The 26,535-nt window shown below is 57.0% G+C and overlaps 1 protein-coding gene across 3 annotated transcripts; it reads right to left on the bottom strand.

The window, feature by feature from the left end:
- Position 1: 1 nt before the first annotated feature.
- MYH7B (myosin heavy chain 7B) lies at positions 2-24,463 on the bottom strand. Of its 3 annotated transcripts, XM_043478625.1 has the most exons (41): positions 24,036-24,463; positions 22,676-22,782; positions 22,376-22,519; positions 21,743-21,899; positions 21,408-21,435; positions 20,038-20,134; positions 17,775-17,798; positions 17,535-17,627; positions 17,333-17,396; positions 16,126-16,224; positions 15,350-15,453; positions 15,124-15,262; positions 14,713-14,831; positions 14,471-14,620; positions 14,118-14,288; positions 12,815-12,994; positions 12,588-12,720; positions 12,427-12,503; positions 11,871-11,958; positions 11,584-11,701; positions 9,816-9,939; positions 9,578-9,714; positions 8,318-8,573; positions 7,119-7,361; positions 6,257-6,433; positions 6,022-6,167; positions 5,617-5,707; positions 5,150-5,539; positions 4,177-4,303; positions 3,968-4,086; positions 3,688-3,884; positions 3,223-3,572; positions 2,929-3,053; positions 2,713-2,828; positions 1,856-2,252; positions 1,652-1,777; positions 1,396-1,566; positions 1,192-1,296; positions 1,015-1,110; positions 410-547; positions 2-336 (listed from the first exon to the last, which is right to left on the bottom strand). In XM_043478625.1, exons 1-41 carry the CDS (start codon positions 24,124-24,126, stop codon positions 325-327), a joined length of 5,826 nt encoding a protein of 1,941 aa, XP_043334560.1. In that variant the 5' UTR covers positions 24,127-24,463; the 3' UTR covers positions 2-324. The 3 variants fall into 3 exon arrangements, with proteins under 3 accessions (XP_043334560.1, XP_043334561.1, XP_043334562.1); XM_043478626.1 differs by lacking the exons at positions 20,038-20,134; positions 22,376-22,519; positions 22,676-22,782; positions 24,036-24,463 and having other exon boundaries at positions 21,743-21,831; XM_043478627.1 differs by lacking the exons at positions 20,038-20,134; positions 21,743-21,899; positions 22,376-22,519; positions 22,676-22,782; positions 24,036-24,463 and adding an exon at positions 21,569-21,717.
- Positions 24,464-26,535: the final 2,072 nt, after the last annotated feature.

Here is a 26,535-nt window from a genome sequence, read left to right as displayed (position 1 = left end):
CCTGACTTTTGTCTGTGAGACCATGTGCTCCCTTCCCCTCCTGAACCCCAAAGAATGAGCAGGAACCCGGTCAGAGCTGCAGCCGCAGGGTTTATCCAGGGTGGAGCAGAGCTTGGGGTGGCAAGGCTCCAGCCGGTGTGAATGAAGAGAGGCTGGGATTGGGGGGACAGAGAGCAGGCGTGAATGAAGAGAGGCCAGGATCGGGGCGGGCAGACAGCAGGTGTCCCTCTTCAGAGCCCAGGGCTCCAGCAGGTGTGAATGAAGAGAGGCTGGGATCGGGGGGCAGAGAGCAGGTGTCCCTCTTCAGAGCCCAGGGCTCCAGCCTCACTGCTTGTGCTAAGGGGAGAGGGGTGCCTGAGTGGGCAGCCCCCAGGCAGAGGGCAGGGAGGGTACCCCACACACCCCTCACCTTGGGGCCCAGGGCATCCCGGGTGCGTGCCCGCAGCTTGTTGGCCTGGGTTTCCGCCATGTCTGCCCGCTCCTCTGCGTCGTCCAGCTCATGCTGGGCCTTTCGATACTTGGCCAGGTTAGTGTTGGCCTGCTGCTCCTGCGGGCACAGGCAGGCCTGCTCATTCTCTGGTCACTGAGAGGGTCAGCTGCCCCAGAAGGGGCCAGCTTCTCCTGGCCCGCTAGTCTGCTTCACCACCACTGCCCGTGGCCCTCCCCACCCCTCCCCAGTCCCCACGGCAGGAAGGAAGGGCACGGAGCCACTTGTTCCAGAGGTGCCCGGGTGCCAGATCTGCCTGGAAGGGGAAAGCAGAGGGGTCCACCCAGAGACAGAGCTAGGTCTTGTGTCTTGCTGGAGCTGTTAGAAACTTGTCTTTCTTCCCACTGGGCAGTGGGGTCACTGTCCCAGCTGACACAAAGCCACCGCGGGGAAACCACAGCCCAGAGGTGGAACAGGTCTGACCGTTGCTGGCATCCCCACTGACTGGGGCCAGCTGTAGAAGTGGGGTGACCACTGGCATCCTGACTGGTACTGGGCCCCAAAGACCCAGATCCCCGTGCACTCACCGCCTCTTCAAACTGACGTTTGTAGCTTTTGACCTTGCTCTGCAGCTTGTCCACCAGGTCCTGCATGCGAGCCAGGTTCTTCCTGTCCTCCTCGGCCTGGGCAGGCAAAGGGGATTCATGTCTTGTCCAAAGCAGGCCAGCTCCAGGGCCTCCCTCGAGGTGGTCCTGGTCACCCACCTGGTACGCGAGCTCCTTGACCCGGCGTTCATGCTTCCGCACCCCTTTGAGGGCCTCTGCGTGCTTCTTCTGCTCTGCGTCCAGCTCGGCCTCCAGCTCCCGCACCTGCAAGCAGCCAGCTGGTGGGCCTGGAGCCCCTGGCCTGCCCTCCCGGGGGCTGACCCACCCGCCAGGGCAGCAGACTGGGAGGCAGGCCGCACACACCTTGGCCTCCAGCTTCTGCACCTGCTTCTTCCCGCCCCGGAGGGCGGCTTGTTCTGCCTCCTCCAGCCGGGCCTGCAGCTCCCGCACCGTCTGCTCCAGAGTCTTCTTCATCCGTTCCAGGTGTGTGCTTGTGTCCTGCTCCTTCTTCAGCTCCTCCGCCATCATGGCCGCCTGCGGGGTATGCGGCAGCCTGGTCAGGAGGTGACGGTCCCTTTGGACTCTGCTCTGGGCACCCACAGCCCCGGCCCAGCCTCACATCAGTGATGGCCTTTTTGGCCTTCTCCTCAGCTTCCCGCCTTTCCTGGGCGGCCTCCTCCACCTCCCCACTCAGCTGGGCCAAATCCACCTCCAGCTTCTTTTTCTGGTTCAGGAGACCTGTGTTCTGCAGGGAAGCAGAGCTTTAGAGTCGGGCCTTGCAGGCCCCCGCCCCGCACGCTCTGGTGACCCGCTCTGTGCCCACCTGGGAATGCAGGAGGTTGAGGCGCTCGGTGGCTTCCAGCAGCTCTTGCTCCGCCAGCCGCCGGCTGCGCTCGCCCTGCTCCAGGGCGGCCCGCAGCTCTTCCAGCTCCGCGGCCAGCAGGGCGGCCCGCCGCTCCAGGGCCTGGGCCTGCTCGCGGAGCTCGGCCGCCAGCCGCTGCTCCTCGTCCCGCCCCGCCTGCTCCTCCTTGAGCTGGGCCTGCAGCAGCCGCGTGGCGGCCTGAGCCTCCGTGGCCTGGCGGGTGGCATGGCCCAGCTGCAGCTCCAGGTCGTTGAGGTCGCCCTCCATCTTCTTCTTGAGCCGCAGCGCCTCGTTGCGGGCCCGAGTCTCTGCATCCAGGGAGGCCTGCAGGGATTCCACTGCCCGCTGGTGGTTGCGCCTGTGGTCGGGAGGGACAGAAAGAGGCATGGTGACCTGCGAGGAGCAGGGGCCAGGGCACCACACCTGCTGACAGACGCAAAAGGAACGCTGGAGACGTAAACCCGTTGCGGACTAAGGGACCCGTCCCTCCCTGGTTTCAAGCCCTTCATGCCTGCCTGTCGCCCATCAGAGCAACTTCACAGACAAGAGTGAGGCTCTGGAGCAGACAGACACGGACTGAACGCTGGCTCTGCCTCCACTGTGTAACCTTGGGCAAGTCCTCTGGCCTCTCCTAGGTTCACCTCTGAACTGTGGACAATAATCCCCCCGCCGAGAAAGTCCTGGGGAGGGAGGACTAGGTGTCACGCCAGTCTGTGTGCACGCTGGGACTCAGCCAACACCTCCTGCCCTCTGCTCTTATGCAGTTGGGATGGGAGAGGCTGTCAGCCTGGAGAGGAGGGCCAGCCCCCTCCCCGCACCTCAGGTTAGTACACTCCTCGTCTTTCTCTGCCAGCTTCCGGTCCACCTCAGCCTTGACCTGGGAAAGCTCCAGCTGGATCCGCAGAGTCTTGGTCTCCTCCAGCTCCAGGGCCCCCTGGGGTACGGAGCAAGCCATTGAGCCAGGGGGTCCGTGAACATGTGTTGAGGGGGGAGGCTGGGGAAGCCAGTGGGTCAGCGTCTGCCCCGACCCTGACCTCGGCCTCCTCCAGCGCCGCCTGGAGCTCACTCTTCTCTCCTTCCAGCGCCTTCTTGGCTTTCTCCAGCTCCTGGACGCTCTTCCCACTGAGGCCGACCTGGTCTGTGAGGTCACTGATCTCCTCTGCAGAGAGAACAGGGCACCGCGGGGCCACCCCACTGCTCATGCTGCAGCCACATCACTTCACCCCCCCGTAATTCCAGGCTGCCCCTGCAAGGGCATCCTGCCCTTGTGACTCGGAGGGAACTCCCAGTGAGCCCCAGGGCGGCGCTGGCCCCGGGCCGGGCCATACCCTGCAGGTTCTTGTTCTCCCGCCGGAGCGTTTCCAGGGCCTCCAGGGCCTCCTCGTGGCTGTGCCTCAGCCGGAAGAGCTCGGTGCCCAGGCTGCGGGCCTCCCTCTGGGCCGCCTCCAGCTCCCGCTGCATCTCCTCCTCCTGCCGCCGCCGCTCCTCCAGCGCCCGCTCCAAGTGCCGCTGCTTCTTGTCCAGCGCCGCGGCCGCCGAGGTCGCCCGCTCCAGCTCCAGGGTCACGTCCTCCGACTCAGTCTGCAGCCGCAGCTTGGCCTTCTCCAGCGATGAGCACTTGGCGTGAGCGGCCTCAACCCCCTCCTCTGCCTCCTGCAGTCGCAGCGCCAGCTTCTTTCTGGGCCCCGGGAGCAGATGGGATGTGGGCGCATAGCTGAGCCCCGCATCCCCCACCCCACCCTGCCCTGCCCCCTCCCCCCAGGTGGTGCTGGCCGGGCCAGCAGGGTACTCACTTGGCCTCCTCCAGTTCCTCAGTCCTCTGGATGGCATCCGCCTCATACTTGCTCCTCCACTGGGCCACCTCGGCGTTGGCCTTGGACAGCAGCCTCTGCAGCTCTGCCTGGGCCTCGGCCTCCTCCTCGTGTTGCTCCCGCAGGAGGTCACAGTCGTGCCGCAAAGCCTGCACAGCGTGAGCCAGCGCACTCTTGGCCTGCAGAGAGCCCAGTGACCTCAGCGTGGGGCTGCCCTGTGGCCCCGCCCCCGCCATTCCGTGGCTGCCCACGGCCAGCCCACCTTGCTCTCTTCCTCCAGCTGCCGCCGCAGTTCCTCCAGGCTCTGGGTGGCCAAGGCCTTCCCGCGGCTCAGCTGGCTAATCAGAGACTCCTTCTCTTCCAGCAGGCGGCTCAGCTCCCCTGCAGGCCAAAGGGGAGCCAGCAAGTCAGGGGAAGGCAGGTGGGCAGCACGGAGGCCCCGTCGTGGCCCAGCCGAGCCCGGCGCCTCACCACTCTCGGTTTGCAGCCGCCCACGCTGGGTGCTCGCATCTGCCAGCTGCCGCTGTAGCTCCTCCACCTTGATCTTGGCCTCGCTCAGCTGATCCTCATATGCCCGGCACAGCTTCTCTGCACTGGCCTGGGAGCCGGGGTCAGAGATCAGAACAAGTCAGCCACAAGGCAAGATCTAGGGCCGCCAATCAGACTGGAGCCCAGAACTGGAAAGCTAGGTGTGTGCCAAGGAATCAAAGGGAGAACAGAACCCCAAGTTCAGGGTCACAGGTTCTAGTGCTGGACTATGGCTTAAAACGTGGGTGTCAGAAGTGAGTGGGCTGAACCAGTCCTAAGGCCAGTGGGTCAAGGTGAGGTTAGGATACCAGAGTCTGAAGTCAGCAGGGGACAGCGGTCACAGGTCAGTTGTTAAGATTAGGTGGTGCAAAGGTCAAGGGTCAGGGTTGGGTGCTGGGATTCAGGACACGTCTGTGTTATTTGCTCAGTCATGTCCGATTCTTTGCGACCCCATGGACTGTAGCCCACCAGGCTCCTCTGTCCACGGCGATTCTTCAGGCAAGAATACTGGACTGGGTTGCTATTCCATCCTCCAAGGGATCTTCCCGACCCAGGGATCAAACCCAGGTCTCCTGCATTGCGTGCAGATTATTTACCATCTGAGCCACCAGGGAAGCCAAAACAGGATAGGGATGAGGTCAGAATTCAGAGGTCAAAGACTGAGAAGTTGAAACTGGATGCTGGGTCAAAATCCTCTGGCATCAAGGCGGGACCTTGATGGGGGGTTTCGGGCTGGTGCTCGGTGAATGGGCCGGGGATCAGGATCGGGTACAGGGTCAGCACTAGTGTGGTGTCAGATAGGCAGGGGGTGCTCGGGGCTCAGAGGGTGGGGTCAGCTGTTGCAGTCAGGAGGGGTTTGGTGAGGGTGGGCTGCTAGTGGCGGGTCAGAGGTCGGAGTCAGGAAGGAGGCTGACACCTTGCCGCGGGCCAGGGTCTCCACGTTGGCGCTCAGATCATCCACCTCCATTCGGAGCTCGCTCTTCTCCTTTTCCAGCTTCTGCCGCACCCGCTGCAGGCTGTCCACCTGCTCGCCCAGCTCGGCCGTGCTGTCTGCCTGCTTGCGCCGCAGGGCCGCCACCGTGGCCTCATGCCGCAGGGCTGCCTCCTCCAGCTCCCGCCGCAGCCGGCCCAGCTCGGCCTCGCGCTTCCGGCAGCCCTCGCGCTGCCCAGCCGACGCACCGCCCGCCTCCTCCAGCCGTTCGCTCAGCTCCTCCAGCTCCCGGGCCGCCTCTGCCCGCTGCTTCTCCACGCGGGCCCGGGCCGCCCGCTCGGCCTCCAGCTCCTCTTCCAGCTCCTCGGCCCGAGCCTGGGGATGGGCAGGCGGCAGGGTCACCTCCGTGGGCCCCTGACCCGGGTCCCTGCCTGACCCCATCCCTCACACACCTGCAGCTCCTTGATCTTCTTCTGCAGCTGGGCTCCAAGGAGCTGCTCATCCTCCACCCGCAGGTTCAGCTGACTCAGCTCCGAGTCCTTCCTGGAAGAGAGGGTGGGCATGAGCCGGCCCAGGTCCTAACTGCCGCCAACCTGCCGGGGGCACCTGGGTACCACCCCCAGCACACACGCTATCCTGTGAGGCATGCTGCCAGGAGTAGCCCTGGAGACCTCCCCTATGTTCCCTCTCAAGCGCTGGCCCTAGAGCCTGGCCCTAGGTGACCCCTCTTCACCCTACGGTTCAAGCTCTGCTGTGATGCAACACTGACTGGAGTCCTGGGGGCTACGAGAAGCGGGCTGCAGGCTCAGGAGGCCCTCGGGGCCAGGAGGTCCGGGCTGGGCCCTCCCCACTCTTACTTCTTGAGCTTCTCCTCCAGCTGTTGCTTGTCCTGGGCAGCATCTGCCACTGACTCCTGCGTCAGCTTCAGGTCCCCCTCGAGCTTGCGTTTGGCCCGCTCCGTGTCCATGCGCAGCTTCTTCTCTTGCTCCAGGGAGCACTCCAGCTGCGGGGCAGGACAGGGTGTGTGGGCTCCTCCCCTGTCCTGGCTGGCCCAGCCCCTCTGTGCAGCCCCCTGCTGTGGCCCCAACTCACGTCTTCCACCTGCTGCTCCAGCCGGACCTTGGCCTTGGCCAGCGCACTCACACGATCCTCCTCAGCCTGCAGGTCACCCAGGGCCTGCTGGTGGGCCTCCTGCAAGGCCTTCTTCTCCTTGGTCAGCCGGACCACAGACTCGTCCAGCGCCGCCATCTCCTCCGTCAAGTTCTTCACCTGTGTCGGGCCAAGGTCACCGTGGGGCTGCCTCCCCCAACTCTGGCCTGAGCAGCTGCCCTTTCCAGCCAGAGAACCTTAGGCGAGTCAGTTCATCCTGAGCCTCAATTTCTTCATCCTTAAGGGATGGTTGTAGCGTCCTCCTCAAGGGATTACTGAGCCCTTCCCCAGTGTCTGGCCAGCACTGAGAGATCAACAGATGCCAGCTATTTGGGGATTCACGGGTGTTTAAGCAGCTGTTCCCTAGTCCTGGCTTCCTCAGGGAGCACCTGTGAGAACCTGAATAAGAAGCTCACCCTCCCCCAGAGCCTCACTATCCCCTCCTGTATAATGGAGTCAGTTCCCCCAGAGTGTGAACCACACGGGCTCTTGGGAGGGTTCAGTGAGGGAAGGCACCTGGGGCACATGGAGCACATGGAGCTGGTGGATGACAATCACTAGCATCTGCTGAGCACCTACTACGTGCGAGGCTAGGTGGCGAATGCTCGCACACTGAATCCTCACCCGCCCTAATTAGGGAAGTGCTGCTATTAGCCTCATTTGACAGAGGAGGAAACTGAGGCTCACAGAGTGGATGAGACCTGCCCAGGGCCACACAGGTGTGGGACTTGCAGGTGCCTGGCCCCACAGCTCTGCCCCACCCCAGCCCAGCCCAGCCCACACCCACACCAGCCCACACCCACACCTTATTCTCCGTGGCTTGCTTCTCCTTCTCGGCCTTGGCCAGCGTCAGCTCCAGGTCATCGATGTCCTTCTTGAGCTCCGTGCATTCGTCCTCCAGCTTGCGGCGGCGGGCAGCCAGGTCTGCGTTCACTTCCTCCTCATCCTCCAGCCGCTCGCTCAGCTCCTTCACCTTCGCCTCCAGCTGCACCTTGGACTTGATGAGCAAGTGGCAGCGCTCCTCGGCATCCGCCAGGTTTTCCTGCTCCTGGAGGGGGACATGGGAATCAGAGTCAGGACAGCTGAGAGACCCCAGGCCAGGTCCTGGACAGAAAGCTCATTTCTCCGTGCCAAGGCCTGACACAAGCTCAGTTGGGTTCTGGGACCAAGGAATGCCATGCTGATGACCTTGGCCCTGAAGGCAATCAGGTGTGGTGGGATGAGGGCGCAAGCGGAGGGGTGAACCTGGGGAGGCAAGAGGGGAACCTTAAGCTGGGGGGCGACCCAGAGAAAGGCCCAAACAAGGGCTCAAGGAGAGAAGCCAATGGTCACGTCCGCCCTCACTGAAGTCGGGGTGGGGAGGGTCCTGTGCGGCCAGAGGGTCAGATTCTTGGCCACCGTGCTGTTTCCTCACCACCTGACCAGATAACCATCTCCTGCTCTAGCAGGTGGGTTTGTGAGCACTGGTCTGTCTGTCTTCCTAGCAATGTGTCTCCAGAGCTTCTGTGGGGCCTGACACTCAAGGTGTTTGCCGAAGGAAGGAACAGCTCTAGGACTTGGGGGAAGATCGGGACCCTTGATCTCTGCCCTCTGGTTGTTACTGTTACCTGCTGCCTGGGTTCCTGTGACCCTTAACCAGAGAAGGGAGCCTGGCACTGTCTCAGGGAGGGAGAGGAGGAGAGAGCTGGGGAGATGGGGCTCCATGGAGGCTTTAGCAGGAAGCCATGGGGGCCCAGGGTGTGGGAGCACTGGGGCACGTGCGCAGACTGGGCGGGGAGGTTGGGTACTAGGAGGCCGCATGCAGGTGTGAGCCCATGAGCCTCCAGAAGAGCAAGAAGGACCCAGGTGAAGCCTGAGCACGCAGCACATGCCAGGTCGGCCTTGGCCGGGGTGGGGGTGGGTTCTGCTTGTGCTATTTCCTCAGAGCGGCCTGGGGTTCCCTGAGGATGCCCGGGGGTGGGGGCACCAGGTTGTAGAAAGAAAGCCCGCCCCTCCCCGCCTCACCGCCTGCAGCTGCAGGGCCAGGTCGTTCTTCTCCTGGGTGACGCTGACGTGTGTCTCCTCCAGCTCCTGGCGCTTGGCCTCGGCGGTGGCCAGGGCCCCCCGCAGCCCCCGCAGCTCTGCCCGCAAGGCTGCCAGCTCCTCCTCAGCCTGCGCCGAGCGGAGCAGCGGCTTCATCTTGAAAAAGAGCTTCATCCATGACCAATTCTTGACAGCGTTGAAGGCACGGATGTTCCACTGGATGGTGAACAGGGCATCCCTGGGGAGGGGTGGCCGCAGGCTCACAGCTGCCCCTTCGTACAGCCCCGAAGCTCCCTAGTACCTCCCCTGGGCCGGACATTGCACTAAACACTTCAGTGTGTGGTCGATCACGTTAACCTTTCCAACAGCCTCTCAAATAGGTCCTAATCCTCTGCTTTATAGACGAGGTTTAGGGAGAGACCCAGGGCATGCAGGACTGCCTCCAGGGCTGGAGCTCACAAACTCTGAGTGGTCTGGTGGTCCCTGCAAGGGTCCTGAAGACAGGACACCAGGGATGGTTAAGCCACCGACTGTCATATAAGGTCAGACAGCCTAGGCTCCCATCCCAGCCTACCACCTCCCCGCATGAGCCAGCTGATGCCTCTCTCTCTGCTCAGACACCCCCTCTGGTGAGCAGAGACGGTCATCTGCCTCTTAGGACTGTCCTGTACTTTGCATGTGTGCTCAGTTGATTCCAACTCTTTGTGACCCCATGGACTGTGGCCCACAAGGCTCTTCTGTCCATGGGATTCTCTAGGCAAGAATACTGGAGTGGGTTGCCATTTCCTTCTCCAGGGGATCTTCCCAACCCAGGGACCAAACCCGTGTCTCCTGCATCTCCTGCATTGGCAGGCAGATTCTTTACCAGAGGCACGTGAGAAGCCCATCCTGTACCTTAACTAAGATAAATTCAAACAAAATATCTCTCCCAGGGCTTGGCACATAACACTCTTCAAAAACACTAGTTGCCTTTATTCCCACTCAGGACCACACTCTGGGATGGCCTGGCATAGAGACGGACTCTCTTTCCCCACCTTCTGAGGGGAGGAAGTGGTAGGTAGCTGGGGGCTGAAGGGCACAGAGCAGACAGAGCCTTGCCCCTTCAGAGACACTCAACCAGCCATACGCAAAATCTGACCTCTAGGACAGTACGACCAGGTTCAGAGAGCCTAGAGGTTCTGTGAGCTGGGGGACAAGTGGCTGTACCCCGACCCTGTGTCCCACTCCTCTCCTCGCACCCACCTGCCTCCAAGCAGGCGCTGGTACTCCAGGCGCATCAGGCGGCCCCGGCTCCGTGCCTGCAGCAGCGTCAGGACCTTGGCCAGACGCTGGTCGCGAAGCTCCTCCAAGACGCCTAGGAGCCCAGCCTTGAAGAACACCTGGGGTGGGCACGGTAGGTATAACCTTCAATCATCTGCATGAGCCCTTGCAGAGCACCTGCTCACACCACGTCAGGACCCTAACTCCCTAGTGCCCCGACCTTGGTGTGGCCAAACTGGTACTGGGTGTGGTCGATGTCCAGCGAGCCCAGCAGCTTCTCTGTAGCCTTCCTGCTGTCCATGAAGGTGTCGTCCGGGATGGCACTGGGGTTCAGGATGCGGTACCTGAGCAGGTGGGGAAGGGTTGGTAAGGAGGGTGCTAGGCGGGGAGAAGAGGACTGGAGAGGCTGGCGTCTCGGAGGCTAGAGTGGAGGCTCCACGGAACAAGCTGGCGAGTGACACTTGACAATCTCGTGATGCTGGGAAAGTGGGCACACTCTGCTTTAAAAGCTCAGGTAATGTTTAAATGGCTTCAGTAGTTCTTTAGGAGGCGGCAATATTTACAGAAGGCCTATGGCACTGTTAAAAGTTTTAACATAATTTTTAATAATTTATCAGTTTTTTGAGACGGCAAAAAAAAAAATAAAGAAGGTGATGCGTTACAGCATATCACAAACTGAAGAAGCATTGGGAGAGAATTGTGATCAACAAGAGCAAGGGTTCCAGCACACCCACTTCTAAAGGAACATGCTTGCACGTGTGTACAGGGCCGTGTGGGTCAGGTTGCAGTGACCACACTGTGAAGGCAAAACCCGGGAAACACAAAAGGCCCCTCACTAAGGGACTGATGAACAAAGCACAGGTCACTAGATTACAGAATACTTCACTCCATAACAAAATGGATGATGCTACATGTCATTACATTTATCCGGAGTCCTAGAAGGCACAATACCGAGAGTGGACGGTGATGGTGACTATAGACAGTGATTACGAGGCCACCGTAACAGATGCCCCGCTCTGGTGGGTTCACTGATAATGGGGGGGGGGGGCTGCGCATGTGCGGGGGCAGCGGGTCTGTGGCAATGTTCTGTATCTTCCCCTCAATTCTGCTGCAAACCTTAAACTGCTGTTAAAAAAAATCTTAATTTTTTTAAAAAAGGGTGATGATGCAGACTGATGTCTATTAATAAGGAACAATCCCCAAGACATATGGTTACAGGGAAAAAACAGAGAGAACACATGTGTGTGTGTTCTCATATGTGTGTGTGCGCATGTGTGTGTGTGCACCCATGTGCAAAGTATTTCTACAAACACACATGTATAATGGTCAGCATGGATGGCCCCAATTACTTCTGAAGGGGGAGGGGCCCATGGACAATTGCAGCCAGACAAAAACCAAACCTATAAAGGGAAGGCAGAGAGGCTACAGCACTGACCGAGCGCTCGTTGCCAGGCATTACATAAAGCCTAGTCCATGTGAACCCTCATTCAACTCCCAAATCCACACCTGGCTCTGCCTGCCCGACTTCCCTCCTGGGCTTCCTGCCGGAGACATTTCAAATCTGACATGTTCCAAGGAGAGTTCAACCCACTGTCCACCTACCTCCCCCTACCAAAAGTTTAAAGATCTATCTTGGTTTCTTAGTACATCTACCACCAACTCCCCAGTTGATAGGCCAAACACCTGGAAGTCACCTCTGTCTTTTTCATTCTCTTTCCACTTCTAGTACATTAGCAAACCCTGCTGGCTGCACCTGCAATATTTACCCCGAGCCTGTTCACTTCTTCCCCAGCCCATTCCCTCAGGTCTCACCAACTAGCATATCCCACTGGGATGCCCCCCAGCCCCCTCCCCACCCCACTGCATCCTCCTCGGTGCCCTTCCCACCCCCAGCCAGCCTTCAGCCTCCACCTGGGAGGAAGGTAAGAGGGAAGGTGGCTGGCGGGGGAGCTGAGGAGAAGCCAAGGCTGGGTCCCAGAGATACCCACCGCTGCCGGAAGTCAGTGTAGAGCAGCCTGTTGGGGAACCCCTGTCGGCAGATCCGGATCCCCTCCAGCACCCCATTGCAGCGCAACTGGTGCAGCACCAGGAAGGCGTCCATGACCCCTGGGCACGGTGGAGGTTAAAGGAAAAGACTAGCGGTCAGGGGACACACCTTCATGAATTCGAGGCCATGCAGGCCCTGTGGAGAGGGATGACCCAGCTTCTGGTCCACCCCATCCCCTCCCTCCCATGTCCCCCCATGGGGAAGCAGCCTCCACCCTGGGGTGACTACCTGGGGTCTTGTTCTCATTGGGGACGATGCAACGGACAAAATGGGGCTGCGTGGCCCGCAGATTGGTCATCAGCTTGTTGAGGTTCTCCTGGGGGAGGGAGAGGGGAGAAAGCACAAGAGGGCAGAGAAGCAGGATTGGAAGCCGCAGTGGACCAGCCCGCCAAGGATGGACTAGCCCGCCAAGGATGGACCAGCCCACCAAAGATGGACCAGCCTGCTAAGAACTGGGCACCTCAGTGCTAGGTCTCTGCAGCGCCACCCTTTGACTCTCCTTGTGACCCTTGGCCCTCTTCCATTTGACCAGGCGGGTCCCCCAACCGATCCTCAGCCCTCCCACAGGCCCCGTGGCTCCCACCCCATCCCCCCTAAACCCTGCCCAGGCAGCGTGGGGACGGGAAGCAGCACAGACTTGCTGTGATGTTCACGTGGAGAGGAGTTAAACATCACTGCAAGTCTTAACGGCCGCCCGCCCCGGGTGCAGGGGACAGAGCAAGGAGCCAGGACCGGGTGAAGGCAGCAGGGTAGGGGCCTGCACGGGGCCTAGACGGGGCCTCACCTTGTGCAGCTGGGACACCGTCTGGAATGATGCTGCCTTCTTACGCTTCTCTTTCACCCCGGACTTGGGGGGCTCAGCTAGGATAGACATGGAGCTAGTCACTCACTGCAGAGAACATCCCTCCATGAGTTCCCTGCAGATCTGCACTGCTTGGTACTCACTAGAGCAGGAGCCAGCGTAGTTCTCATACAGAGTAGCCAAGAGCTTGTTCTGCGACTTCTGGAAGATGGGGACCACCGTCTCATTCAGCGGATCCTTGTTTTTCTCCAGCCAGCCCACGATGCTGTAAGGCACCTGCCAGAGACCAGACAGGTGCTGACCTGAGGGGTGGGGGAACCCCAGGAACGGGGGAGAGAGGTCAAGAGCAGGGCTTTCAACAGGCACTTACCACGCCTGCATAGTGGACCACCTCAAAGTGGGCCTGGTACTTGCGCTTCTTGTCAGGCCGTGGCTGCTGGAAATTGGGCGACTTCCCCGCATGGTTATCATAGAGCTTGGCCCGGAAGCTGGCATCTGAGGCCTTGGGGAACATGCACTCCTCCTCCAGGATGGACAGGATGCCCAGCGGCTGGGGACAGGGCACAAGCGTGAAGGGTCTCCATCAAGCCAGTCCATCCAGGCTGGGCTGGACCCCCACTTCCTGGAGCCCCTCTCTCTGGGAGCTTCCCCACACCCCCCAACCTCAGCCACCATCTGCCCAGAGGGAGGCAGAATGGATCTGCAACCAGGAGCCCTGTCTTCTAAGAAAGAAAGTTTGTGGCTTGGCTTTCAACCCGCTTCTGACCAATTCGCAGCTCTGAGTTGTTCTCTTTGCTTATAAGAAGTGTGCAAATTCAAACCAGCACCCCTGCACCCACACACCCCCGACGTTTGTGGTCTCACACTCTCCCACATGGTGCAGTCAAAAAAATGCAGTTGATGTCAAACTCTGGCTTCCTCACTGAGTGGTTATGGGGCCCTTAGACCTCTCTAAGCCTCAGTTTTCTAACCTGCAAAATGGGGACACAAATACTTTCATTGCTGCCATAACAGCAAAGAATTGTTGACCACCTGAATGTTCACAGGTAGGAGATTACAGAAATGCATGGACATCATCTGCTGTGTGAACCACTGTGCCCTCTTCAACAAAGTACCACACCCAGAATACACTTTCAGAGAAAAGGTAGGATGAGAAGTCAGTCTGTGTACATTAGAGAAAAGAGATGCCAAGGATAAAGGATGGAAAGGATACACGCTGTAGTAGGATTGGGGGAAATATTTTTCCCCTCTATTTCTGATTTGTCCATTTTTCTTTGATTTTTCTTTCCTTCTAGTCTTTGTACCATAGGGAAATATGTGTAATGTCTTATAAACAAATAAACAAACACACCCTACCCTGCCCTGTAGTTCTGGACAGTTTTGAGGGTCCAATGAAACTGTGGCTGCAATAGGGCTTATTGTCAGCAGTGCAACAGGGATGCATGTTCACACATGCGCCCTGCTCACCAACACACACATGCACCCTGCTCATACACCTAGTCACACACCGGCACACATTTCTGTTCATATACACATTACACACACACGCTCACAGCCATGCTCATATACCCATGCTCACTTCAATGCACACGCACATGCATGCCTGCACATGCTCAATCACACACAAGCACACAGGCACTCCCTTCCTGGAGTGACCTGGCCCCAGGCCCCACCTTCTCGATGAGGTCAATGCAGGGCTGCAGGTCCAGGCCGAAGTCAATGAAGACCCAGTCAATGCCTTCCCGCTTGTACTCCTCCTGCTCCAGCACAAACATGTGCTGGTTGAAGAACTGCTGCAGCTTCTCATTGGTGAAGTTGATACACAGCTGTTCGAAGCTGTTAAACTGTAGAGAGCAGCGCCCAGCTCAGCTGGCCTCCTTATAGACTGGGACAGGGAGGCCCACAGAGAACAGGGATGTGCAGGACTTCACCCCGCTTCCAGGCAAACCCCCAGGGTTCCTGCACCCACCCCCATGGTCCTCCACCCCAGAGAGAACAGAGCCTAGGGGCGTGGGCCTGCCCGCACCTCAAAGATCTCAAAACCTGCAATGTCCAGGACGCCGATGAAGAACTGACGCGGCAGCTTGGTGTCCAGAGTCTGGTTGATCCGAGACACCAGCCAGCGGAACAGCCGGTCGTAGGTGGCCTTGGCCAGAGCCCCCACAGCAAACACCACCTGGAGTTGTGGGGAGGCTGGGCTGGGACCCGGCAAGAAGCCGACCCTGTCCCGGCCATCCCCAGGTGGGCCCCAGCCTGCCAGCAGCTCACCTGCTCCACGCTCTGACCCTTGGTCACATACTCATTCCCCACACGCACTCGGGGGTGCAGAAGGCCTTTGAGGAGGTCCCCGCTGCTGACTCCCATCAGGTAGGCAGCCTTGTCAGCACCTGGCAGGACACACAGGTGAGATGAGGAGGGGGCCAAGAATAGGGGTTCTTGGGGGTTCTACTGGTCTCAACTTAGGGTTAGGAGAGGGAGGTTGGCCGAGGTCAAGTTCAAGGTCAGCAAACTGTACAGCTTAGAAGGGTGAGGGTCTGGAGAAGTTACGCTTTACAATCAGGGCCAGACTGAGGTCAAAGGTTGTGGACAAGGCTTAGGGATAATGGTCACGGACTGGAGGTTGGGATCAGGGTCAAGAGAATGACTGGGTCAGGTCAGGTCAGGGTCAGGGGGCCTCACTCTCAGTGCCGTCGGCCTCAGCCTGCTCCTCCCGCTGCTTCTGCTTGAATTTCATGTTGCCGAAGTGCAGGAGGGCCCCCACGATCTTATAGCAGGCGCACTTCTCCTCCACGCTGAAGCCCAGGATGTCCATGGCGTGCTGTGGGGGAGGGGAAGACTCAGAGAACTCTGGGCTCCTCAGGGTCCAGTGGAGCCAAGGGATCTGCTCCCCTCGCACCAGACGTACATCAGTGGCCATGAGCTCCTCCCCGTCATCCATGTTGTCCACGGTGATGACGCCCTGGCTGCAGAAGTGGTAGTCGTAGGGGTTCATAGACAGAAGCAGCATGTCTGGGGGACACGGGCCGAGAAGGGGGGGGTCGGCTGAGTTCACCAGCTCTCCTCCTTCCCCTGATCCCAGTGTGGTGGGTCCTGGGGGCTCGTCCAGCAGGAGACTCTAGAGACCTCTCTAGACTTTGTACCTGGAGTTTCTCTCCTCCACTCCTATGCCCAAGGCTTCTCTTTCTTTATGAGTCTGGGGAAAGAGCCATGGTCCCTACATCTCACTCACCTTTTGACCCTTGCTCACAGCCACCTCTCTGACCCAGACCCCGTGCTGGGTGCTCGGGTCCAGGGAGGATCAGATTCTGCCCTCCAGGGGCTTGACAGAGAGGTGAGCCAGGCCCAGATGGAGCCCTTGCTCCCCGCTTGGTGCTGGGGAGAACCTCTCTAATCTCAGGACAGCAGGAGAGACAACCTAGCCAGGGCAGTGGTGCTGAGGGGCCCGTTCTCCAGCACGAGGAGGAGCGGGCTTGGCAGGAACCAGAAATCTCAGGAACGGGGTGGGTGGATAGAAGGAATGCTGGGTCTCCAGGGAAGAAGGGATGTCACAGACCCCAGAGGAGTGGGGGAACAGGCAGCCCAGGGCCTGGTCTGAGGGGGCCCGGGACAGGGCGGGGCAGCCCCACTGCCACCCAGACCTGTGCGCTCTGGCTCCCACCCCACTGGGCTGCTGGGCCTCACCCTGCAGCTCTGGCTTCTTCCCTGAAAGGATCTGGTAGTAGACGTGGTAGCCTCGCTCGCCGGGCAGCTGGAAGATCACCCGTGACTTCTCCAGGAGATCTGGGGGAAAGGGAGGAGCTGGCCTACTGTCCTGAGTGAGTCACCCCACTAGGGCTGAGGAGCAGGGGAAGGGGCCGGCCGGGGGCAAGGGTGTCTGCACACACCCCGGCATGTGCTGCAGGAGGTCTCCCCATTGGCACATGTGCCACAGTGTGGGAATGTGTGTGTCTGTACACCAGTGCGTGTGTATTAATGTGGGTGTCTGTGTAGGGGTCTCCTTTCTGGCCACGTGACTTGTGGGATTTTAGCTCCCTGACCAGGGACTGAACCCGGGCCCTTGGCACCGAGTGCCACGTCTTCACTGTCCTAACTGGACCGCCAGGGAATGCCCTGTGTGTGGATCTTGGTTTGTTCTTTCATCTAGACTGTCATTCCTCCACCCACAGACCGCTCCTTCCCCCCAGAGCAGTGCTGGTGTGTCACTGTGTGCAGAGAGCAGAGCCTCCGTGTGTTTGCACACGGGCCCGTCAGGGTGTAAATGACGATGTTTCCTCCCATCACCACCTGCCTATGCTTGTCCGTCAGGATCTGGCCCTGCATCCCAAGATGGGGAGCAGTCAATGTCGGGGGGTCCCTCTGTGCATGTGACCTGGGCACCCAGTGTCTGCATAGCAGGGCTGGGTCAGGAGGGATGGGTGATGACCCCAGAGACACACTGGGGGAGACCTTCCTGGAAGGACAGGGTTTCAAGGTGCACAGAGATGAGACCGGGCAGGAGGGGCACAGGTCCACCAGACGGAGGGCCAGAGAAAAGACTGGGGTCATCGTGGGGTGAGGGTGGGGGTCTCCATCTTAAGATGATGGGATCTGGAGAAGGTTTTTAGGCAGGAATGAGAAGTGGTCAGATTAGTAGCCAAAAAAAGATCACTTTGGCTGAAAGAAGATCAGGCAGAGGAATGGAGGTTGGGAGACCGCGTGGAGGCAGTGGGTAAGTTCCAGGTGAGAGGTGAGGTGGCATGAGTTGGGCAGTGGCCTGGGCACGAAGAGCAGCATCTGGGACAGGTGGGAGCCCCAAGGACTTGATGAAATTTGCTCAATCCGAGTGGGAAGGTGCAGGCCTGGGCCTCTCCCCATCCTCCTCCTTCCCCACCCTCTCTCCTGGACTCACAGCTGTCAATATCCGCGGATGCCAGCTTCCCAGAGGGACCAAAGTGAATGCGGATGAACTTGCCCTGTGGGCAGAGAAGCAGCCTCAGTCAGGGGCCCGGGCAGTGCTGCTCCATCCACCCAGGGCTCCCCAGACCTTGTGTCTCCCCGCCTCCCTGCCCTCCTGCCCCAACCCCACCTGGTCTCCCACCGCAGCCACTCACAAAGCGGGACGAGTTGTCATTGCGCAGGGTCTTGGCATTGCCGAAAGCCTCCATGGCAGGGTTAGCCTCGATGATCTGATCCTCGAGGGTGCCCTGGTGGCAGGATGAGGGGTCTCTCACCCAGTGGTCCTGGGTCTTAGCCCATCCCAGACCACCTCTGCTTGGGAAGGGGAAGGGGAGGGAGGGTCCCCAGGACTTCATAATTATTGCCTGCCCCACTCACACCAGCCCCATACCTACCCCAGTCTTCGTGGCCAGAAATTGCTGGGAGGAGAAGGAAGACAATGTTAGAGGATGTGAGGTCTCACCAGGAAGGGGTGTGGAGGTGGGGGAGTGGGGTGAGTTAGCAGGACATTGAATGTTAGTCACCCACTCCCTATGCCTGACCCTCCAGGGACTGTTAGATGGAGAAATGCAAGAAATGGAGCAGGCAGAGCTCTAGTCAGGGAGGTGCTTGAGGCAGGGGCTGCGTCTGGGTGTCTCCTACCCACAGTGCCCCAAAGCTGTCTCTGGCCTCCTCCATATCCCTTCATTTCCCACACCCCCGGAATTGACCCTGTTCCAAGTCCCAGAAGTTCCTGACTACAGTCTACTCCCCTTTAGAGCCCAACTCAAAAGCCCCCTCCTCTAGGAAGTCTTCTCTGATTCTCTGAGGCTGGAAGAGACTCTTCCTGCCCAAACCTTCTGACCTTTCACCTCCCTCTGTGACGGCCCTTCTTCACATTTCTTTGTATTGTGATTGGGTGCATTTTCACTGTACAACTGTACATCGAGTATTATTCAAAATAGCCCCACCAGGTGCATATTATTAGCCCTACTTTGCAAATGAGGAACCTAAGACTCAGAGCTGGAAAGTGATCTGCTCAAGATGACACAATAAATCAGGGGCAGGGCAGATGCTGAGTCCAGGCATCCTGCTTCCCACGACACCCAAAGCCACCTGTTTCATTTAGAGGGACTTGCTGAACTGAAGGACTCTTCCCCACTTGCTCTCCTAGCCTCATCTTCCCTCCATCTCCCTTTCTATCTCTTCCCTGCCATGGATCCCAGCAGCCTGGGGAAAAAAGAGGGGGAAAGGAAGGCATGGATTCTGGAGTGACAGGTGCCATGCCATCTGTCCCATGCCACGAGATTTTGGTGATTCACTCACCTCCAGGGAGCCCAAGACTTAAAAATCCCCCTGAGCTATTGCTGGAGAGACAGGAACAAGAGGAAGATGGCAGGAGCCCTCCCCTGAGCTCCGCCCCACACATTCAGCTCCAGGGCTTTTAAAGAGGGCTCCCTCTGATAGATGTGGTCAAATTTGGGGCAGAGGGGAGGCAGGTTGATAAGTTCTTTAAGCTACAACACCCAGGGCCCCTGTGGACCAGCCTTTCTCTCTACCTCCCTTGCCTGACAGCTCCCCCAAACCTCAAATCCACAATACAGGGCTCCTTTCTGCCCAAGTGCCCCCTAGTCCCACCCATTCTGGCTGCATCCCCATCAGCTCCCGCCCTCCATTTCTATTTCTGGACCAAGCCCCAACTTTCTGTAGCATCCTCAGAGACATTTTGGGAGTTGGGAAAATGAGGTGGAGGGGAGGGAGGAAAGTATCAAAAAAGTCAACAGCAAAAACAAAACCAAACAAGAAAAACAACCACCACAACAAAAAACCAAAACTGAAATTAAAAAAAACAAAAAAAAACAAGAAAATCAAATGGGAAAACAGGAAAAGGCAAAAAGAAAAAGAAAAAAAACTTTAAATGGAAAAAAAAGATAAGAAAAAGAAGAAAGAAAAATGCCCCAGAATAAAAGCAAGGCTCAACAAGACCAGGAGTGAGGGCTGGGTGGGTGGAGGCCTTAGGCTTCTGGAAAGAAAAGTCAATCCATTTGGTGGTGGGTGTGGGGTGCCCACACATCTCTAAACATCTGGCCATAGGGCTAGGAAGGAAAACTGTACCTCGAAAACAAATTTAAAAAACCCCCAAAATACTGGTCCCCTGTTGTTTCAGAAAATTTCAAAAACCATAAAGAAATCATAGGGTATAAAACTGACCCATAATCTTGGCTGTTGAGAAGGCCAAGTGCCCTTGGCTCTGGCTGAACCTGCCTTGTTTGATTGACAGCAGGTAACTGGAGCATGAAAACCAAGAAACCGATTATTACTCCTTGGTAAAAGCAGCCTGCTTGGTAAACTTCTAAAATATGAAGGTCGTGAAAATATGAAAGGGAAAAATTACATGAAATGTTGAGGACTAGCAATGTGGTCCCGCCCCTCTGTGTTAGGGGTGGGAGCAGTGAGACAAGCCTGGAACTACGTCACATGGCAGAGAATGGCCGCAGCCTCTCTGGTCAAGCCTTGCTCGGGCCAGAGTCTGCCACCAGGGTGGGAGGCTCAGGCAGGGCTAGAGGCTCTGGGGAATCAACTTTAAAAAAAGAAGAAGAAGAAGAAAAGGAGAAAAAAAAAAGAAAAGAAAAACAGTGAGAAGCAGCAGGGAGCAGTGCCCGCATGGGCAAGTCTTACGGCCTTCTTGCCCGGCCCGTCTCCCAGGGCAGCGACGATGGCAAAGTACTGAATGACCCGCTTGGTGTTAACGGTCTTACCGGCCCCCGATTCTCCCCTTGGACGACACAAACATGAGTCACCAATGTCCATCTGGCTACTCTAATTCCTCCCACCCCCCAGCACCCTACTTCTCCAGCAGGGTGCCTCTGCCCTCCCCACACCCAGGTCCCATCTCAGGAGCCCCTCAACCCAAAACTCCTCAGAGATGGGTCAACTCCCAGAGGCGTTGAATTGTTTACAAAACAAACCAGCATAGATCATCCCAGTGAGATGAGAAAACAGATGATGCCATTGTTTACTGAGCTCTAACTTACTGCCAGGCCCTGGGCCAAGTGCTTCACCTGAACTGGTTCATTGAGGCCTCAGGAACCCTGTAAGGCAGGTGCCATCATCACCCTCTTTTGATAGAGAAGGGGATGTGGCTCAGAGAGGTCATGTAGCTGTTTCTGCTGGGTGCCAGATGCAAACATTCACCAGCTGACTCCTATAGCTCTGCGGTAGGTAAGCAGGACTGTCCTGTTTTTACTGATGAGATTCAGAGGACCAAGGGCACCACCAGGAAGTGGACCCATGAGAACTTGAATCCAGGTCTTTCTGGTTTCAAAGGCCTTACTCTTAACCAGCAGGCTGCACACTCACACACATACACACACTCACGCGCAACCGATGTCCATATTGGCTTGGCTGGACCTAAACTTGGTATGTAAGAATTCTACCACTTTCCCAAGGAGGCAAACAAAGGGTTATAAATAAGATTCAGAAATAAGAAGCTGGTAATAAAAAGGAAAGGTTTCCTTGGTGGCTCAGTGGTAAAGAAGACTCCTGCAGTGCAAGAGATAGGGGTTCAATCCCTGGGTCAGGAAAACCTCCTGCAGGAGGAAATGGAAACCCACTGTAGTATTCTTGCCTGGGAAATCCTATGGACTGAGGAGCGTGGTGGGCTACAGTCCATGGGGTCGCAGAATCAGACATGACCGAGCGACCTAACAATAACAACAATAAAGAGGAAAGGGAAGGGGATCTCCTCCTCCCTCCTTGAGCCAGAATCAGAACTCCCAAAAGATCAAGGTGAAAGATTCCAGGCCCTAGGAACAGGGGATATGAGGGCTGGCGATCAGTCTGGCATCCTTTTTCTGCCTATCTGCTCAGAACAGGGGCAGAGAAGACGCTATAATTTAGCTTCACCTGGGACACTGGCTCTAGGTGGTAAAACCCCTGCCCTTAGCACTTTGTATTCAATTATTCAATCTCGGGAAATGATTTTAGTTCCCTCCCTCCCTGCCAAATGTCCAGCATTTCCCACCCCCTCCTCAGAGCCCCACACTCACGTGATCAGCATGGACTGGTTCTCTCGGTCTGGAAGAAAGGGGAGGAGACAGAGAAGTTAGCCAAAGTGAGGGACCAGCCACAGGTGGAACACCTGGGGTATCCTTGGCGCTGGGACAGCCCCTCCGCCCAGGGCCAGAAATGGGAAGGACCAGGTGGGAACCTTCAGACTGCAGGCCAGCTCCCACTTGAAGAGACAGAACGACTATGTTTCAATGTCCAGCGGGATCGAAAAGAGGGCAGTGCGAGTGGATGCAAGGGGATCCGGGAGCCGGGGGAGGGGTCTCAGGAGGGAGAGAGGACTCAGGAAGGGGAGAGGAGTCAAGGCAGCCCTTACTGCGCAGCATGTCATTGTAGGCGTTATCCGCCACCGCGTATATGTGGGGCGGGGCCTCCGAGCGGCGCTTTCCCTTGTAAGCGGCTACCACGGAGGCTGTATAGACCGGGAGCCATTTGTAGGGGTTGATGGTGACACAGAAGAGGCCCGAGTATGTCTGGGGAGAGAGAGTATAGATGGGTTATTGGAGGCCAAGTTCCCATCCTCAAGCTCTAGCCCTCGCAAAACTATGATCTTTGCAAAAATTCCCCAAAAGGAGCTGCCTAAGGTGCGACGCCACACCTCTGTGGCCGTCCTGGCCCCACCCTAGCCCTCACTCCTGCCCTCAGCCCGTGGCCCCACCTCCACAGCCCATTGCCCAGCGACTCGGAGGCTGCCGGTCCGCCCCTACAGTCCCGTAACCAAACCTCCAGCCCCGCCCACCAGCCGGTGGCCCCGCCCCTCAGCCCCATGACGTCACCCTACCTTACCTCTAGCCCTGCTCCCCCACCGCACACAGCCCCGCCCCCTCCCCACGGTCCCAACCCCGCCGAGCTGTGGCTCTCGCTCTAGCCCCGCCCCTGATGCTACGGCCCCGCCCCCACCACGCACGGCCTCATCCCACCCTTGGCCCCTCCTCGGTCCCGGGCTCACATAGATCATCCAGCGAGCATAACGCTGGCGCAGGTTGTGCAGTACGGATGCCTCGTTGAGGTGCGTCATCATGGCCATGTCCTCCAGCAAGTCGAAGCGGGGCGGGTTCATGGGCTGCAGCTCAGCCTCGCGAACCGTCAGCACCTGCCAGGAAGGCCATATCGTGGGGGCAGGAACCAAGTGACCTCAGTCTCTCACCCCTGTACGCCCCCAGACCCCCTTTCATACAGAGCATGCCGTCCAGGAGCTACACCTCGGGGAGGCAGAGGAGCTAATTCCAGGAAAAGGGGGGAGTCAAACCTTCTGGTCTTTGGTCTCCACGTTGACTCTGCCCCCAGTGGCTTCCGACTTGACCTCAGCCTCCACGTACGCATCCTGTTCATCAGGTACCCAGACCCGCTTCTTCCCTGGGTTTCCGGGAGAGCATTGGGGCTTTGAAAGAGGCTGATGCATCCAGGGGTTGGGGGCCCAGCTGGGTTCCCCTGTCTTGTCCCTAGAGCTATGTACCTTCCAGGAGCCCCTCTATCAGGACACAGGAGTACCCAGGAAAGATCCCTCCAGATCCTGTTTCCTGGAAAGGCAGCACTGGGAGGTTTCCCTAGAGATCTCCTCAAAGGATCCTCTGACTGAAGTAAGGGTCCCCCACAGCCCTGGATTACACACTTCGGTTCAGATCCATGCTTCTCTTGTATTTGCCCTGCAACCTGTGGAAAATCCCTCATTCTCTCTGGGCCTGTCCCTTAAAGGCAAAACATTGTGAGCATCTCCTTAGTTCTCCTCTGGAGCAACACTCAGAGTCAGGCACTTAATATTAGTGGGTTCTGTCTTCCCTATTTCACCCAAGACTCAAGCCCTGCATCTTGTATGTCTGTCTTATGCTCCTTCCTCCCCGGGCAGCTGGTCCCAGAGCTCCAGGGAGCCCATATTTCATGGTAGTTAAAGGCATCATGAAAGTTAAAGACTCAGGTATCCTGTCACCTACTAGCCAAGTGCCTTAGGACCAACTACATAACTTTCAGGCTCCAATGTTAAAATGCAAGTCCTCTTGTTAAGAAATCATTTAAAATTTCAAGATGGTGATAGCAAAGAGTTAAAGGCCCCCAGGGCAGCTGCAGAGGTCACACACCCACAAAGCTGGCCCTGGCCCTGGTCACCACCTCCCCAGGTTGTTGCAATGATGCATGGAAAGTCATCTGCTCTGGGCCTGGCGCACAATAAGCGCTTGATACACATTGCCTATTGTTATTATTGTCCTATGAGCAAACCGGGTCATAAATAGTTGCCTTTATTCCTGTCCCTAATAAACAGAGGGTTTGGCTCTAGGGAAAGCACTAAAAATAACTCCAGCACAGGTTTTATGGACACGTGGAGGCAGCCTGCACACACACCAGTCACTCTCATCTCAGAAGCCTCAGGCTCCGGCCACAGACTGCAGTCACAGGAGGCAGGTGATGCTGTCCCATTTTACAGAGGAGCAAACCAAGGCTTGCTCACAGGCACACAAGTGAGGTGTACTAGGTCCCTGGGATTTTCTTTCTGGGGCTAAAGCTGTCAGGCCAGAGTGCTCCTTCAGACCCGAGCGGAGTGCCGCCCCTCCCCACTCCTGTTCTGAGTCCATAAGGGCCTCTCTGTGGCTCTGCCCACCTCTGCCCTCACTTACCATCCCACAGGACGGTGTGCACCTTCATCTGCTCGTGGTAGCCCTGGCGGAGGTAGCGTGCAGACTCCCCAAGTTCACTCACATCCATCATGGTAGTGGCACTGAGAGGCAGAGGATGCAGCAGCAGAGATCTTGGAGGTTCAAGGCGGTCCAAGGCAGCAGGCACTGGAAGTTGGCCCGGAGAGGGGACTGGAGGCAGGGGCCCCAAACTGGGGTGTGATCAACCAACCCCCAAGACCTAATAGTAGGTCCTTCTTTGGAGTCCCCCCTCAGGCTCCCTGGTGAGCCCCCAACACACGCACACACCCTCTCAGACACCAGAGCATCCTCTCCCACAGAAATGGAGAGACTTGTGCCAACCCACAAGCACCCTCACCCACCAGCCTGGCTGCCCTCCCTTGGGCTCCCACTCCAGCCCTGATCACCCACCTCGGCACCACGGTGAGGGCTGGGAGCTGGGCTCCCCCTTTTATTGCCGCCGTCAAGGTCAGCGGAGGAGAGCTATGTCAGCAATCTCCACGTGTCACAGCCCCCCCAGCCTGGCCACAGGACACAAAAGGCAAATTCCCTTTTATCTCCACCAGCTCGGCCCCTGGGCTATTTTTACCTCCCATTGTCAAGGGATCACAAAGGCGGAGAGAGACACTCACTCCACTCAGAGACTGGGAGGTTGAGATTCAGACTGACAGGGGCAGGGGCAAGGCAGGGGGAGATTTGGAAGACAGAGGTGCTGGGGGAGAGAAACCAAGTCTCAGGGAGTCTGGTGTACCCAGAAATATGTCCACACGCTCAGAAATGAAGAGCAAGGAAACTCAGAGAGCGGGAACCACAGGATGCACTCTGGGACTATTTGGTCCAACCTTCTCTGTACATCCAGAAAACTGAGGCCCAGGGAAAGGAAAGCACTCGTCAAGTCTCACCAAAAAGCAGTGGCCGAGACCAAGTCAAAAAGAGAAGCGGGAACTTCCCTGGGCGGGAGCGGAGGTCCAATGGTTAAGACTCCATGCTTTCAATGCAGGGGCCACGGGATTGATCCCTGGTTGGGAAACTAAGATCCCACATGTCACGCAGCATGGCCAAAAGATTAAAAAATATAAAGAAAGAAAAAAAGAGAAGCAGAGAGAGTGAGACATCCCTCTCCAAGCACCTGGATGTTGTCGTTTCCCCTTTCTGCTCCCCTCTATCCCCAGTTCTCCCAGGTCCCCTGGGGAAATCACACAAGAAGAAAAGCAGAACCACAGGTGAAAAGGAATAACCTAGCTGAAGAGGAAGAAAATAGAGGAAATGTAGACTAGTTAGGAGCCTCCTTCATCCTGGCATTGAAGATTCACAGGAAGCCAACTTCCCACCTTAGCCCTCTCTTGCACCCTCTACTCTCATCAGGGGAGGAGGGTGCTGACACTCCAGCTGCCTTCAGCACTTTCGGGCTCTCCTTGTGTATCACCCCATTCAGGCTCTGGTGCTGCCACAGAATTTTAGAGTCAGAAAATCAAAGGATCCTGAAACCTCCGACACTGGACACAAAGAGGTCCAGAGCCAGGATTCTTGCCAGGTGTCTCGGGCTGAGCTCACAAAGAGAAATCTTCCATACCAACAAGCTACCAGCACCAAATATATAGACATATCTATAGTCTATAAAATACACAGAAATAATTTCAAAGATACTTTTTCAACTGTATATTGTTCAAAACAGGCAAAGCTAACTAATGATGATAAAAGTGAAAGAGTGGTCCTTTGAGGGAAAGTAAGGATGGGAGGAGGCACAGGAGAAGCTTCTGAAATGCAGGAAATGCTCTATAAACTGAGTTGGGCTGTGGCTACACAGGTGTGTTCTCTCTGAAACTAATCATGCTGTAAGCTTAAGATATATGCACTTTATGGTATGTGTGTTACACAAAAATTTAGTTTAAAATGCATTGCCAAGGACTCCCCTGGCAGCCCAGTGGTTAAGACTTTGCGGTTCCAAAGCAGAGAGTGTAGGTTGGATCCCTGGTTGGGGAACTGAGGTCCCACATGCCATACATGGCCAAAAAAAAAAAAAAATGCATGGCCAACGTTGGCAATGTCTATCAAATTACAATCACCCAGACCCTGTTGGTAATTCATCCTGCAGATATTTCCCCATGTTACAAAATGATAAGGTGGACATTTAGATTGTTCTCTTTTTGCCATTACAGTCAGTGCTGTGGTGAATATTCTTGAACAGTCTGATGAATTTTCCCAAAATAAACACATCCTGTTCAAGAACCCAAAATTACCAGCACCCCCCCAAATTACCATCATCCCCCTCAAACCTCTTTCAGTTATCACTCCTTCACCTACTACTCTTCTAAATATCATAGATTGTTTTGAAATTTATATGTATTGCTTTCTTCTTTCTCTCCACATATTTGTGAGAATATCATCATTTTATTTTATTTTATTTTTGTAATTTGGCTGTATTTGGTCTTAGTTGCAGCACATGGGATCTTCAATCTTTGTTGAGGCACCTGTGATCTTT

This window comes from Cervus canadensis, chromosome 10 (assembly GCF_019320065.1).
Source record: "Cervus canadensis isolate Bull #8, Minnesota chromosome 10, ASM1932006v1, whole genome shotgun sequence".
In the NCBI taxonomy this organism is placed as follows: Eukaryota; Metazoa; Chordata; class Mammalia; order Artiodactyla; family Cervidae; genus Cervus; species Cervus canadensis.
The sequence above is the reverse complement of the archived record's forward strand: the minus strand, read 5'-3'. Positions and strand labels throughout refer to the sequence as shown.

Excerpts from the sequence above, each read along its gene's own strand:
- MYH7B (XM_043478625.1), bottom strand. The coding sequence starts at position 24,126 with ATGATGGATGTGAGTGAACTTGGGGAGTCTGCACGCTACCTCCGCCAG. Across the intron at positions 12,504-12,587 it reads CTACGCTGGCTCCTGCTCTA|CTGAGCCCCCCAAGTCCGGG; the intron begins GTGAGTACCAAG and ends TGTCTATCCTAG. Across the intron at positions 1,778-1,855 it reads TCAACCTCCTGCATTCCCAG|AACACAGGTCTCCTGAACCA; the intron begins GTGGGCACAGAG and ends GCTTCCCTGCAG.